Source organism: Dama dama, chromosome 13, assembly GCF_033118175.1.
Source record: "Dama dama isolate Ldn47 chromosome 13, ASM3311817v1, whole genome shotgun sequence".
Lineage (NCBI taxonomy): Eukaryota > Metazoa > Chordata > Mammalia > Artiodactyla > Cervidae > Dama > Dama dama.
In genome coordinates this window covers 74,381,637-74,396,219 of record NC_083693.1, presented here as the reverse complement: position 1 = coordinate 74,396,219, position 14,583 = coordinate 74,381,637, and the positions used below count along the sequence as shown (strand labels likewise).

Here is a 14,583-nt window from a genome sequence, read left to right as displayed (position 1 = left end):
CCCAGCCCCCTGCGCGTCAGTCCTGTCTCCCTCCCTCTGCGGGGATGTGCCTGGCTTCGCCTAACTGTCACGGCTGAGCCCTCTGAGGCCAGTCATTTCATGGACCATCTCCACAGCTTAGCTTCCCTCCTGTGTCCTGGTGATTGAGTTCAGGGCGCAGAACGCGGTGATTCTCGTTGTGTCCTCTGGGTGGCGCAGTCTCACTCCGATCCCCGAGTGTCGGCCAGGCTGCCCTGTGAGGTCGCTGTTTCTCTCTTTGATCCATAAGTATCTCGTTTGGATGTGCTTTGAAACTGTAAATATCCCATTTCTCATCAGATTTGAAAACTTCTTGATTAATTTGTTATCCGTGTGTGTCCTCAGTTTGTTTATTTACTGGGCGGGATGATCTGTGACTGAGTGTTTCGGTTCAGTCTCCTTGGTGCGCTTGCTCACTTTCCAGCACAACAGGGCGCTCCAGGCTCACCCGTGCTTGCCTGACCCAGCTCTGGAATCGATGGAGGAGCCCTGGTTCCTTAGTTGGAGAATGGTGTTTAGAAACCAAGATCTTTCCCTAACAATGCTTCTTGTTGAGGTGATGCTGCCTCCTGGCCCTCCATGGAGACAGCGGGGCTTCTGTGTGTGTGTGCACACTCGTTACGTCCACACATTGAAAACCACGAGTTCTCACCGCTGCCTCCACTTCTAATCCAGTTCTGCAGGGCCTTTGTTCTCCCTTTTCTGACAGTCGTGACCCTGGCTCCCATTGTCCTGGGTCTGGTTACTGAGGCCATCAGGCTTTCCGTGTGTAACAAGCCCCCTATGCCCGCTGTCACCGTGTCCCCCGCATGGATGTCTTCCTCACCTCAGCATCGCCCAGTTTGGGCTCTAAAACCTGCTCCTTGTTGGGCTCTGCCCAGGGCGCACTGGAGGGAGATAGAGGGGGCTGGAGGAGGGAGAAGGGCCCGGCAGCTTCCTCCCGGCTCCTCTTCCTTCCAGGGGGATTTGTGAACCCTGGACAGAGGGCTCCGCGCAGCTGAGACTCCTTCCCGAGTTTCAGAGTTGAATCTGGGCTCAGCTCTGCAGGGGACACCTGGCCCCCGGCTTCCTCCTGGCAGGAAGTGTCTTCTGGTCGTGGGCCACGGGTCCCTGTTTGGGTGTGTTCCCATGCTTGCAGAGACCCCAGCAGCGGATGGCCAGTGCCCCTATCAGCTCCCGGGGCTCCAGCCCCTACGGCCTGCCTTTGTGCTCAGAGACCCTGGCGGCCAGCCCCAGCTGCCGCCCACCCTCTGGGTCCCCGCTGCGCGGAGCCCTGTGCCCAAACCTCACCAGTCCAGCTTCTCCTTGCGGTTCTCCTGGTCCCCAGGTGTGTCGGCTGCTTCCTGCTCCTGCTGTTTCATGATAATCCCGCGCGCCTCCATCTTTTCAGTTACCTAGCCACCAGCCCTGTCTGTGGCATTTTCCTCAAACAGCCCTGTGCGTTCTGTCTCTAGACGCTGCCGGGTCCGGCCGGCGGGGCCCAGTGTCTTTGTGCTGACACCGGTGCCCTGTTTGAAAGGTGGCTTTTCCCCTTTCCGTGTCTTTCTCAGCCCCTCCCGTCGGAGTGGTTTCTGGCCTCTCACTGCTGCTGTGGTTACAGGGGGTCTGCTGCTCTGATGTGATTTTCTGTTCAGGTTCTAGCTAATGCAGTCTCAATGATGTTTACCTAGCATTGTGATATTTTTACTATGTTTTCAGAACTATTTGCAAATATTTAGGATTCTTCAGAAATAACGCTTTCCTTCTGGATTCTTTTTAGTGCTCTTTATTTTAAAAACTAGATTTTGTTCTCATAGTTAATTTCCTATTGCTTGAGTCTTACTTCCTTTATCTTTTCAAGCTTTCATTTGGGGTGTTTCCATGGTTCTTTGCCTGTTTATCAGACTGGACCTGATAAATCTGTGCTCATGCATTTCAGGGAAGTTGTTCAGAGCTGTGTAGAATTTATAAGCAGTAAAAATAGGTTCTATCAAGAGAGTAAGAGGACAACTTGAGGAACATCAAGTAGGACCATTGATGCGGAAAGAAGGGACGCTGAGAAAGCCAGCTGGGGCTCCTCGGCCACAAGGGCCTCCCGCTTCCCTGCCTCAGCCCTCGCTGCTGATGGGTCCCTGAGGAGGAGGGGCTTTTGCCTTTTTATGGAAAATTTAGTCAGAGGAGCAGATGCCTTTTCTAAGATAGCAGGGCTACCAGGTGTCCCACTTAGAACTTGACTCCCCTGAATGGAAGGAAACCAGGACTATCCCTGGTCCCCGCAGCTTCGTGGCTGCCTCCTGCCAATACGGGAGGAGTGAGCAGAACTCGGGGACATTTCCCTGGACCATTTATGTGCTTATAGATCGTTACCACTAGAAAGCAAGACAGATGCTTCACACCAGGTTCCGGAGTTCTCTATAACAACAGATGAATGATGGGTTGACTGTTTTAAAAAACCGTTTAGCCAAAAGTCGGGTTGACTATCAGATCTTTAAAGAGTTATAACTTTCTAAGCCCTATTAGTAGAATTACAGGAAAAGTGAAGTTGGTTTTATTAAAAGTAGTAATTGCTATAAAATAAAAATAGCACAATTCAGATGAAAAGAGGCAGCAGAATGGAGCCTGGTGTTTACAGTTGTTATGTCTGACAAAGCCAGAGTAAAGTACTGAAGTTCAGTTGATTAAAAAGGATGAAGCAGATGTCATGAGATCATGAGGTCAGTGAGCAGATGTCATGAACGGATAGTTAACATCCCAGGGCATACAAACGGATATGGGAGAACATTACCTCACCAGGCATCAAAGAATCTTTTAATTTCAAAGGAAGACGAGGCATCAGTGTGGGGTGGAAGGCAGGTTAGGAACCAGATAAAATGTTAGCACCCAGAGGAGAGTCCTGGAATTTCATCCTAAAAATTAACTTAAAATAGTTAAAAAAAAAAAAAAAAAACAAGAAAGATCTGTGTGCATGAAAAGGTTATTGCAAATTTATTCATCATAAGGAAATAATTTTAAAGAATTAAACCTTTAACCTCTGCATTAGGTAGACACACAATTTTAAGTTGTGGGTGTGTCAACTTACTGAAATATTATTCAGCTGTTAAAATAATAGTTGAGTGGTTTAGAAACATGAAAAATGTAAGAAAAGCAAAATATGAAAAATAGCTATACGAATATTTGCTGTGTCTACCATCAAGGGCTGGAATGAGAACATGGAAGTTACAAGGATTTGGGGCACAGTTAGGGGTGGCGTTGTCTTTGATGTCCATGAACACTGCTGTTGGACCTGCACGTTTATGATAGCGGCCAGCAGGCTGCGTGAGTCTCCGCGGTTTTTGCAGCAGAGTGCCGCGCTGTGTGGAACCCCCGCCAGGAGGAGCGTCTGCGGGGCACACCACGTGCCAGGCTCGGCTCCTTCCCAGGAGCGCTGCAGCATTGCTTTCCTAGGCTTGCTCTCCTGCTGGGGGAGTAGGGCACGTCAGCTTTGTCGGGAGTGTGTTCTTCACGGTAAAATAAAGGTACCATTTGGTTCCTCCAGAAGATGCCAAGAGAGGTGATGGTCTTCAGTGGCTGTTGAAGTCTGTATTTCCATGAGGATTCCTGGGAATGGATATTTTGGGTGATGTTTGAAATACATCATGAGGCGCCATAGGTGACCTGGTGACCTTTTAAGTTGTGGCTCCAGGGTTTTCTTTAGCCTTGCTTTCTGCTTCCTAAATAATTCAGGCCCAGGGGGTTCTGTTCCCTAACCTTAGGGCTGATGCGTGTTTACAGTGGCGACGGTGGTAATTTACTACCAGCAGGAGCCAAGAGCCTTCTGCTGCTCTTTGTTCCTTGGATCAGCAAACCTTGCTTGTCAAACCTTGGTGGACTAAGCAGCTATTTAAGGAGAAAATAATTGAGTTAAATTAAGAATGTGGAGCTCAACTGGAAGTCCAGAAAAGATGAGATTTGCAGGTTTTGGGGGAGATAATGTGGGTGCACATGCAGTTATAACAGACAACCCAGAGAGAACCCTCGTACGTTTGCCCACGTGCCCGCAGGGGAGTGCTGGTGAAGCTGTCATCATGGAGGACCTGAAAGAGAGCTGTGGAGAACAAGTCCAGGTTGGCAGGGACTCGGGGCTGTAGGCCTGAGGGTGTGAGGGGTGTGATGGGCCAGGTGAGGGTGGGGCGGATGCTCACGCTGTGTCCTGCATCAGTGGGGCTCCCGGCCCTGGGGCTGCTCTGACAGCTCACCACCAGCTGGGGGCCCTAGAGCAGCAGAGAGTTGCTGTTCTCCCACAGCTCTGGGGCCAGAAGTCCCAAGTCAGGAGGTCAGCAGGGCCGTGCTCCTTCTGAAGGCCTTCGGGGAGAGCCTGTCCCTCCCTCTCCCAGTGTCTGGCGGCGGCAGCAGTTGGGGGCGTCCCTCGCTTGTCGCTGAATCCCTGGGCTCCGGGCCTCCGTCTTCACGTGACTCCCCTCGGTCTCTCTGGTTTAGGTCCTTTGTATGCGGACGCCAGTCATGGTGGGTTTAGGGTCCACCCCGTTCCTGTTTGGGACCTCCTCTTAGCTTTATGACATCTGCAGGGACCCCACTTCCAAGTCAGGTCACATCCACAGGTGTTGGGGAGACACTGTTCAACCCGGTCCACATTCCACAGAAACCTGGCTCGTTTTCTTCTCCCTGAAGTGTGGGTGACCACACAGTGAACCTCGAGAATGGTGTGTGGCCCTCGTGGGGGCGCAGTGCTCCTAGCCCTGCCCCCCGGCACCGCCAGGAGCTCCAGAGACTCAAGGTGGTCACTGGGAGTCGGGAGAGTGCCAGTCCCGCAGGCTGACGGGTGGCACCCAGAGCTCACGGACCTGGCCTGCTGGGCCTCTGCTGTTCCTGCAGGAGAGTCGAGCATCCACAGCTCACTGCAGTGGGGAGAGCCCCACTGCCCTGAGTTTCCCAGGGGGCCTTTGTGTGACGGTGTTTGTTATGACACATGTCGAAGTAGTCGAAGTACGTGTCCAGTATGAATGCCCACCTTAATCTGGCATAAATGCTGGCTCTCCAGATGTCCATGACTTCTCAGATGTTGGTGTTTAGTCGCTATGTTGTGTCCAACTCTTTTGCAACCCCACAGGCTGTCCATGGCATTTCCCAGGCAAGAATACTGGGGTGGGCTGCCACTTCCTTCTGCAGGCATTGAGCCCACTTTTCCTACGTTGGCAGGTGGATTCTTTACCACTGAGTTGCCAAGGAAACCCTTACAGATATTACATGTTTTAAAAAGTATTCATTTAAAAAGTAAACTGCTTCTAAATAAAATATAACTTCTTAGAATGCCCCAATTAATAAAATTTTTATGTTATCAACTTAATAAATTAATTTGACTTCTTTTCATTTGTAGCAAAACCATTTACACAACTGGTGAAGGAAATGCAGCTTCATCGAGAAGACTTTGAGATCATTAAAGTGATTGGAAGAGGTGCTTTTGGTGAGGTAAGATAGACTTCTTCCCTCCCTCCTCCCCTCCCTCCCTCCCATCCTTCAGTTTTGCCTAGCAACTCTTATCTAGCGTTTCTAGGGACCTGTATGTTGATTTTGAGATGAGGTAATTGTTGGTATCATATGGAAAGTTCTTGGTGGATAAAATCTGAAAGATAGAATTAAGGAGAAAAAAAAAAAGGGTGGTGACTGGTGAATTACCCTAAATATTGTCTGGACCAGAATAGTTCTTTCTGACAGAGTAAGTTTTTAAAATTATCCATTTGTCAGCTGAAAAAAGTTTTGACAGTCATTTTAGAAAAAAAAAAGAACCATCGTCTCGGCGGTGCTCACTGTTGGTAGCCTGCCCGCCCGTCGGTCCTCGTTCGGCTGTGAGTCCAGGTGTGTGTGTGTGTGTGTGTTCGGCTGTGAGTCCAGGTGTGTGTGTGTGTTCGGCTGTGAGTCCAGGTGTGTGTGTGTGTGTGTGTGTGTGTGTGTGTGTGTGTGTGTGTGTGTGTGTGTTCGGCTGTGAGTCCAGGTGTGTGTGTGTGTTCGGCTGTGAGTCCAGGTGTGTGTGTGTGTGTGTGTGTTCGGCTGTGAGTCCAGGTGTGTGTGTGTGTGTGTGTCGGGGGTGCAGAGGGGAGCAGCCTGTGCACCCAAGGTGGTCCTTGGCTGGAGCCGCTGACCTCCTGTCTCCGCGCCCGGCCAACCTCCACAGGCCGCCCCGCAGCCGGCCAGGATCCGGTGCGTTCGCAGGCGGCCCGTCACTGAACTGCAGTAACGCCGCTCCTTCGGTCTTGCCTCAGCGCTCCTGGGCCAGGAGCCGCGCGTGTTGGTGAGCCAAGCGCTCGGTCACGTCCCAGCTGCGCGTGTGCTCTGCCCGCCGGCGGCCCCGCTGGACGTGACTCGAGTGCTGCAGACTGTGCGCGACGTACACTTCACGTGGGGCGAGATAGGCGCGGAAGGAGCAGAGCGGGGTGTAATGCGACGGCTGCTCTGCTCTGGAGTTCCTCATGACTACTGGGGACTGGCGTTTGTTTTCGAAAGCATCTCAGCATTTCTGATGGTTCTTGCGCTTCGAGCACGTGCTGACAGCCCTGCTGTAGCTGCAGGGCTTCGGTAGAATGCACAGAAAGCGTGCTTCCGGGAAAACGATTCGGAATACCCGAGTGAGAGAGCCTGGCCTGCTAGCGCGAATGTGGGTGGCTGTGTGTCCTGCTCTTGTTTCTTCCTTGGAAACCCCCGGCCTCGGGTCAGACCCCAGCCCCACGCTCTGTGGGGGGCCTGTGATCCTCATACCTTCCTCTCCACCTCCACACCCCCCCAGCCCTGAGAGCGGATCTCTCCAGGCCGCAGGTGGAGGGGGCTGCCTGCCACCGGGGGCAGCTCTGACCCTGGGCGACCCTGGATAGGCTGTGGGCTGGGGCAGGACAGGGGGTTGTTGGCTGTTGCTTTCAGATACTGAGGTGTACCTCCCCGTGAGATGCACAGATCTGGGTGAATGGTTCCAGTTATGACAGGCGTCTGCTCCTCTGCAACCAGCTCCCCAGTCAGTATGGAGCATCCTATTCCTGGGGAAGTCCTTCCCCTTTCTCCCCAGATCCCCCACCTCCCCAGAGCCCTGCCCTCCCCCAGCAGGGAGCTCTGCAGAAAAACAGCAGCTCTCTCTTCAAACTAAAACCCAGCTCCGTTCAGTATATCCTCCCACCGACCGTCTCCCCTGCACCAGGAGCGGGCGGTCTCCTGGGCCCAGTGCTGGCCGCACAGAGCTCCTTGCTGACAGCAAGCCCTTCAGGGTGTCGGGGTGGAGGGCAGGAGGAGGCCCCAGGGCAGGACAGGGATGGCCTTTGGGAGGAAAAGACAAAAGCTCAGGAGAGGGCATGGTTGTGCCAGAATAGTAGAAAGTTATTTTTAGTGCTCTTCTTTGCCAAAGAACTTAATGCAAAAGTCAGTTTCTGATTTTCAAAGAGGATAACACTGATCACCTTTCAGTTCCTCCCAGATCAAGAGAGACGCATCCTTGGAGTCCAGCCTTTGCTCCCTCTCCGGGTTTAGCAGCTTCTCTGTATGAGGCACACAGTCAGCCCGCCCTGGGCCCTGTGGCCTGGGCCCCCACACCAGCCCTCCTCACGCAGCTCATCTGGCCAGGTGTCCTGTGTCCATCAGGCTCGCCTGCACACGAGCGCCGCCCTCGCCAGCGCAGCCGGAGTTCTGGGCTCTGTGACTCCCCTTCCCACCACCGCCTGTTGCTCCCTGGGGTGGTCTTGTCATCACGTGCCTGAAATGTGGCCCCGTTTCGGTTTCTCTGTCTCCAAAGCACCGAGTGGATTGTGGAAATGAGGATGCCCTAATCATTGCTGTTTCCTGAGTGTTCTTCACACGTGGTTCTAATTGAATGATTGTTTCCTCATGACAAGCCAGGGATGGGGAGAGTCTGTGTGCAGATCTGCCCTGTGTGTGCAACTGTCCACAGACAGGTCTGTGCGTGCCTTGCACAAGCAGCTGTGTGCACCTGTGCCTCTGACACCATGGTGGCACCATTCAAGAGCCCTGCCTATAGGAAGAACTCGCAGAGTCTGCCTGGAGTGGAGTATGACCCTCTTACCTCAGAATTGGAGCAGAGCTCAGCAAAATTTCTAGGTTATTATTGAGCCAGGGCTAGGAGTCTCAGGGTGCTGGCTTATTCCTGAGCTTTGAACATGTTTCTGTCCTCCCCTCAGTGTGGAGAAGCAGCCCAGGAGGTTCCTCCAACCCTGTACTGCAGTCGGGGCTCACTCCCCAGCTTCCGAGGTGCAGTGCCCAGGGCCGTGGCTTTGGACGTGACGGCAGGTCCTGACCGTGTGCCGGCCACCACAGGCCTCACATGGCTTCACAGACATGGAGAAGATGCGAGACTGAGGCGCAGAGCGGGGGGCCTGGCCCGAGGGTGGGCTGTGGGGGGCAACACTGACCCTGCCTGACCCAAAGCCTGTGTGTCCAGCCACCCTGCCCTGCTGTCCCTTGTTCCTAGGATGACTTAAAGAAACAAAGCTTTGAAAGCTTTGTTTAGAAACAGGTTCAAATTAACAGAACAGCTGTGTGTATAGAACGGTTCAGAGATCAGTCCAGCCCTTTCCTCAGATGCCCTTTTGTTGACGTTTTATCTCATTTTCTTGGTCATGTTATAACTGTGCTGCTTTTGCTTGAGCTCCCTCCGCCCTCCTTCTCTGCCTGTGTGTGTGTGTTAACAGAACCGTTGTGCGTGTTATCTGAAAGTGGTCTGTGCCCTGGCAGGGCTCCTCTGCAGAGCCACGCTCTCTTGTGATCTGCGTCTCATTCCCACAAGGTCTGGATCGTCACTGACGCTTCTCATTTTCAGAATCTCATTCTTTCCCTCAAAGGTTAGCAGCTCTACCCAGCTTGTCAGGTTAGACCATTTCTGTACTAAGTACTATGTAGTTTTTGGGGTTTTCTTCCACTTGATATCTCACCCCCCCAGCTTATATAATTACATAATTCCCAGGAAGAAATAGACAATCCTCACTTGATGACAGAGTGTGTGCCCAGAGTTCCTGTTCTTAGACATGTTGGAGAGCCCACTAAACATTCATTTGTTGTTGCTATTTGTTATTCTTAGTTTATTCAGAGCTGTAGCGACTTTGGTCAGTGGTTTCTAAACTTTTCGGCAGTGGACAGACAGCAGCTTAGGTGTGGTGTGAGGGGAGCAGCTCTTGGGGTGGCAGTGATGGGGTGAAGGGGGTGAGGGCCAGAGGGTGGTCATGGGCACTTGTGCGGAGGGGGCCCTGGCTGGGAGCCCAGCAGTGCAGGGCACGCACCTCCAACCCTCTGCAGGCTCTGGGAGGATTATATCTGATTGTGACCATCATTGCAAGACAGTCCTTCCCAGCACACGCCTGAGGGCGTGAGGCTCTGCCCCTTCTTAGTTGTGTTGTTTAACCCCTCTGCACCTCAGATGGCACACCTGTGAAGATATTAGAAATAGCCCCCATCTAGGACCGTGGAGAGGGTTAGCTGAGAGAGGGTGGGTCCACTGCTTGGCACAGCTCTGGGCGCAGGCGGTGTTCTGTGTGTGTCAGCTCCTGTGGCCGCTGCAATGATGTTGCTGTGTGGTGTTGATTACAAAGCAGGGGAATAAGTGGTTCACTTCGGAACTCTCTGTCCCATCCCTGGGTGTGGCAGCCCCTGGCAGCAGAGCCCAGGTGCAGGGGTCAGTATCACTGCTTGCGGTTTTGTGATGGGGACTCAGGGCAGTGAGTGAGTGATTTATTTATATAGAATAGGATGTGCCATACGATGGTGCAGACATCACATCTCATGTGCCTCAATGGAAGACTTCATCTAAGGGGACCAGAAGTCCAAGAGGACTTCCTGGACGAAGTGGCATTTGAGTTGTCCCTTGAAGAATATGGCTGACAGCCTGAGGGCTAATAACTATGTGCCTAAACCATCCTGAGCCATGTTGAACGTGTCGAGTCTTTTGATTCACACAGCAGTCTTAGGCTAGTCCTGCTGTTGTCCATTTCCTAGTTGTAGAAACTGAGGCACAAAGAAGTGAATCTGCCCAGGTTACACTTTTGGGGCCCCCTGTAGGGAAGGAGCAAATTAGCCAAGACGGTGGTGGTCAGGCTCTCTTGTCCCATAGCCTCTCACCCTGCGTTTATAAATACATGGTTATGTCACAGCTGAGATCGCATACAGCACCACACATGTGTGTCACGACGCACCCCATGGGCCACTTCTGTTCTGTAAACATATATAAGCTCCACCTGAAAAGCCCTTGCAGCTACGCTGTGGTCTGTGGTGGGGCTGCTGCGCCAGCCCAGAGAGAACATGTCTGCGGTTCCTACGGCTCCTCTAGTTTTCTTCCAGTTTCCCCACTTGCGCCTTACCCACACTGGGTTCAGCAAACAGTGAGATACAGCAAGACATCCCCTACCCCAGTTACTCACCACTGTCGTGAAGAAAAAATCCCGGAGGCGAGTCCTGGTGCATGCAGGGCTGGCCGTGGGACTGAGAGGTGGAGGTGGGTGGGTGTATGGGGAGATGAAGCCCCAGAATGCAGGAGGGGAGCTTGGGAGCCTCTGACAGAATGCAAAGCCATCACTATGCAAATGCCCAGACCCCAGAGAGGCCAGCAGACCACGTGCTCCGGTGCTTCAGCTCCAAAGTGATGGGGGCCGAGCCAGCTACCGAGGTCACCCAGGCCGCATGTGGCTAGAACCGACTTTTTTTTTAATCAATTCATTTTTATTTTTGTTTACACTGGGCCTTTGTTGCTGCTCGGGCTTTCTCTAGCTGCGAGAGAGCAAGCGGCTGCTCTAGGTTGTGGTGCTCAGACTTCTCCCTGCGGTGGCCTCCCCAGTTTCCGAGTGCGGGGCGGGGGCTCGGGGGTTATCACGCACAGGCTTTAGTTGCCCCGAGGCACGTGCAGCCTTCCCATACCGGGGATTGAACCTGTGTCCCCAGCATTGGCAGGTGGATTCTTAGCCATTGTGTCACCAGGAAAGTCCTAAAGTCAAATTTTGATGCTTAAAAGGGCAAATCTTTACTTATATAGAAAACTTTACTTTGCTTAACAGCTCATTTTCCAGGGTTTCCAGGCAGCTGAGTTTTCACTGTAATTAATGAAATGTGCTGCTGACCTTTTTGTGCTTCGTTAACTGAATTTTTGTTGAACTCTCATTTGTATGACAGGTTGCTGTTGTCAAAATGAAGAACACTGAACGAATATATGCCATGAAAATCCTCAACAAGTGGGAGATGCTGAAAAGAGCAGAGGTTAGTGTGACGCCTTGAATAAATCGGTAAACAGGCGGTTTCTCTGTCAGGAGAGGTCTGATGAAGCCCAGCAGGTGAGAGCTGAAGTCCTCACACGTCTGGGCCTTCCTTCCTTCTGTCCGTCCTTCCCTCCTTCTGTCCGTCCTTCCCTCCTTCTGTCAGTCCTTCCCTCCTTGACGAGAGTCGCTGCTTTCTGTGGTCAGGACCTCAGTCCCTCCCACCCATCCCTCCCCATGTCAGCTCCTGACCAGCTGCCTCTCTCTTGAGCACCCCCTCGGGTATGTCTGCGGGGGCAGCGACCAGTGGTTAGGACTCCTGAGCTTCCACTGCCCGGGGCGTGGGTTCAGTCCCTGTCCGGGAGCTGAGATGCCACGTGCCTGGTGCAGCCAGGAAAAAACCCTCGGGCGTCTTGTCTCAGTTCTGCTCCTTGAGCAGAAGGGATTCTTGAAGCTGGGAATGTTTTGCCCTCCCTCCTCTAGGGGAGGGAAGGTTAGAAATAGAAGTAGGTGACCGCTGCACGGCAGCCTGTTTCTTTCTTCCTTGTCCACTTGGGTGGCGGCTGTTTCGTGCCTCTGGCCTTGCTCTCCCCACCCCCCCACACCCCCAGAGGGCTCAGGCTCCCCCCTGGCACTCAGCAGACCCGCCTCCTCTGCACCCAGGCCGCGGCTGCCCTTTGTCTGCCCCGGGCACTCCCCTCCAGAACCACCACCTCCTCCTCTGCAAATTCCTTCTCATCCCGTCACTCTGAGCCCTCCTGGTCACTCCAAGTGGCCCCTTCGCCCTTTCCCTGGAGGTTTACCTGCCGACGCTAGTGGCCACGCTGTGTGGACAGTGCACACCGCTGCTGATGGCCACGCAGCTCTCCTGAGCTCAGGCTGTCCCTCCTGCCTCACACCCTGCTGGCGTCAGGTCTGTCCTCTTAAACCACATGTGGCTTCTCCCCTCCCCTGCCCACACTCGTGTCCTCTTTCCGGCTGCAACACCCATCACAAGGTCTTAACACATGTCATTGCTCAAACGTGATTGAGTTGTTTGAGTTGTCACTGATGTTGTGGTCACCCGGACTCGAAATGCAGGCGTCCCATGACCCGGCCTTCTCTGCCTCCTTCCCGGCCCCGCCCCGTCCACTCCGTGTCCCCCCCGGCCCTGCCCCGTCTACTCCACGTCCCTCCCTGCCCTGGCCCTGCCCTGTCCACTCTGCTTCCCCCCCAGCCCCGCCCCGTCCACTCTGTGTCACCCCCCTCCCCAGCCCCACCCCGTCCACTCCGTGTCCCCCCCTCCCCGGCCACTCCGCGTCCACCCCTCCCCACCCACTCCGCATCCCCCCTCCATCTTCACCCATCACCGACGGCCCCAGCAGCCCTCCTTCCTGTCATTGCTGGCGGGTTGGCAAACACAGGAAAATCACTGGAGCGGTTCTCGGGGGGAAAAGCTACTGTTAGGTGAAAGTTATGGGACCGAATAAAGTGCTTGGGGAAAGAAATACTAGTAGCAAGTTGTATTGCAGTTTAAATTTTTACGGAAGTGATTGATTTATAAAAGATGCTACCTGGGCCATATGTAATGTAACTTGTTATGTTAATCTTGAGTGAAATGTGCATGTAGCGTAAACGTTAAAAATTGTAAAAGCTTTAGGGGGAGATGACTCTCACCTTATCACACTAGTCATGGTGCATGAGCACATTTTAAAGAGTTGAATATTGCTTTTTAAATTTAAACCTGGTTACACAGAACCTATGATTGGCATACTGTGCACCAAGTCCAAGTGTGAGCTGGGCTGAACCTCACATGTTGGCCCTGGAAGGGGCGTATGGAGGGGTGGGTGCAAGCCCCCTGCGAGGAGGTGACTTCTCAGCAGCCCCGACACTCTCGGGGTGGGGCCGCAGGGGCAGGAGAGAGCAGAGATCCCGCTGCTGCTGTGGGCGCCCAGGAGTAGGTGGGAGCCCTCATGGGGAGATGCCACGCGCCTGGTCCCTGCGTCCTGGAGGGTGGGGGCCGTGGCCTTGGAGCCTCTGTCCACTCACATCCTGCGTCCGCTCAGAGCCTGTGTCCGCTCAGAGCCTCCATCCACTGCAGGGCTGGAGGGCAGGGGCCGTGGCCTCGGAGCCTGCGTCCGCTTGGGGATGCGCCCTGCAGGCGTTTTCCCAGTGGACACAGCCTGGCTTTCTCCCCACTTCTTCACAGACGGCCTGTTTCCGGGAGGAGCGCGACGTGCTGGTGAACGGGGACTGTCAGTGGATCACCACGCTGCACTACGCCTTCCAGGATGAGAACTACCTGGTAGGTGTGGGCCCCGAGGACCCTGTCCTGTGACATCTTAGCAGGGGTTCTGACTCCTGTGTGCCACTGCTGAAAACAAGTACGGCTCTCTGGGACTGTCGTTGCCTAAGTGTGTGTGTGACAGTAAAACTGAGGGTTGGTTTCAGTGTGGTCATCAGGTGAACTTTTCCCCTCTGATCATTAGATAACGCGCTTATTTTTTTCACTTGGTTTTTTATGAAATGGGGGTTTTTCATCTTGAATTATATGTAAGAATAAGAAACTCTGTGGAAATTCAGAATGTTGGAGCCTTGGACCGAGTGGCTTTTTCTGTCACGTTTCCTGACGGTCACGTCGGGCGGCAGGTGCTGTTTGCAGCCCTCCCCACTGGGGCTGCTGGCGTAGGCTGGGGCGTGACTCTTGGTCCCCCTGTTCTTGTCATCTGTTCTGACCGGAGCTGGGGCTCACTTCAGTGTCAGCTCATCACTTTGTGACTCACACATGTGGGTAGGATGAGCTTGGACGTGTAAGAGAACAGGTGCAGAAGACACATGGATGGCTGACAAACACGTGAGAAGATGCTCAACATCACTTGTCATCAGAGAAATGCAAATCAAAACCACAGTGAGGTACCATCTCACACAGTCAGAACAGCTGCTATCGAAAAGTCTACAGACTGTAAATGCTGGAGAGGGTGTGGAGAAGAGGGAATCTCTTACACCCTTGGTGGGAATGCAAACTAGTACAGCCACTATGGAGAGCAGTGTGGAGATTCCTTAAAAAACTGGAAATAGAACTGCCATACGACCCAGCAATCCCACTGCTGGGCATACACACCAAGGAAACCAGAATTGAAAGAGACACGTGTACCCCAATGTTCATCACAGCACTGTTTACAATAGCCAGGACATGGAGGCAACCTAGATGCCCATCAGCAGACGAGTGGATAAGAAAGCTGGGGTACATATACACCATGGACTATTACTCAGCCGTTAAAAAAAACACATTTGAATCAGTTCTGATGAGGTGAATGAAACTTTTATATGGAGTCAAGTAAGTCAGAAAGAAAAATACCAATACAGTATATTAATGCATGCA

General features: G+C 53.0%; 1 protein-coding gene across 1 annotated transcript in view; it reads left to right on the top strand.

Annotated features, from left to right (window-relative positions):
• CDC42BPB (CDC42 binding protein kinase beta) overlaps positions 1-14,583 on the top strand; it is a 99,212-nt gene that overhangs the window by 34,353 nt on the left and 50,276 nt on the right. The window contains exons 2-4 of the mRNA XM_061159482.1: positions 5,372-5,463; positions 11,143-11,226; positions 13,411-13,506. Of these exons, the coding sequence (XP_061015465.1) occupies positions 5,372-5,463; positions 11,143-11,226; positions 13,411-13,506 (272 nt within the window). The remainder of the gene's footprint in view (positions 1-5,371; positions 5,464-11,142; positions 11,227-13,410; positions 13,507-14,583) is intronic.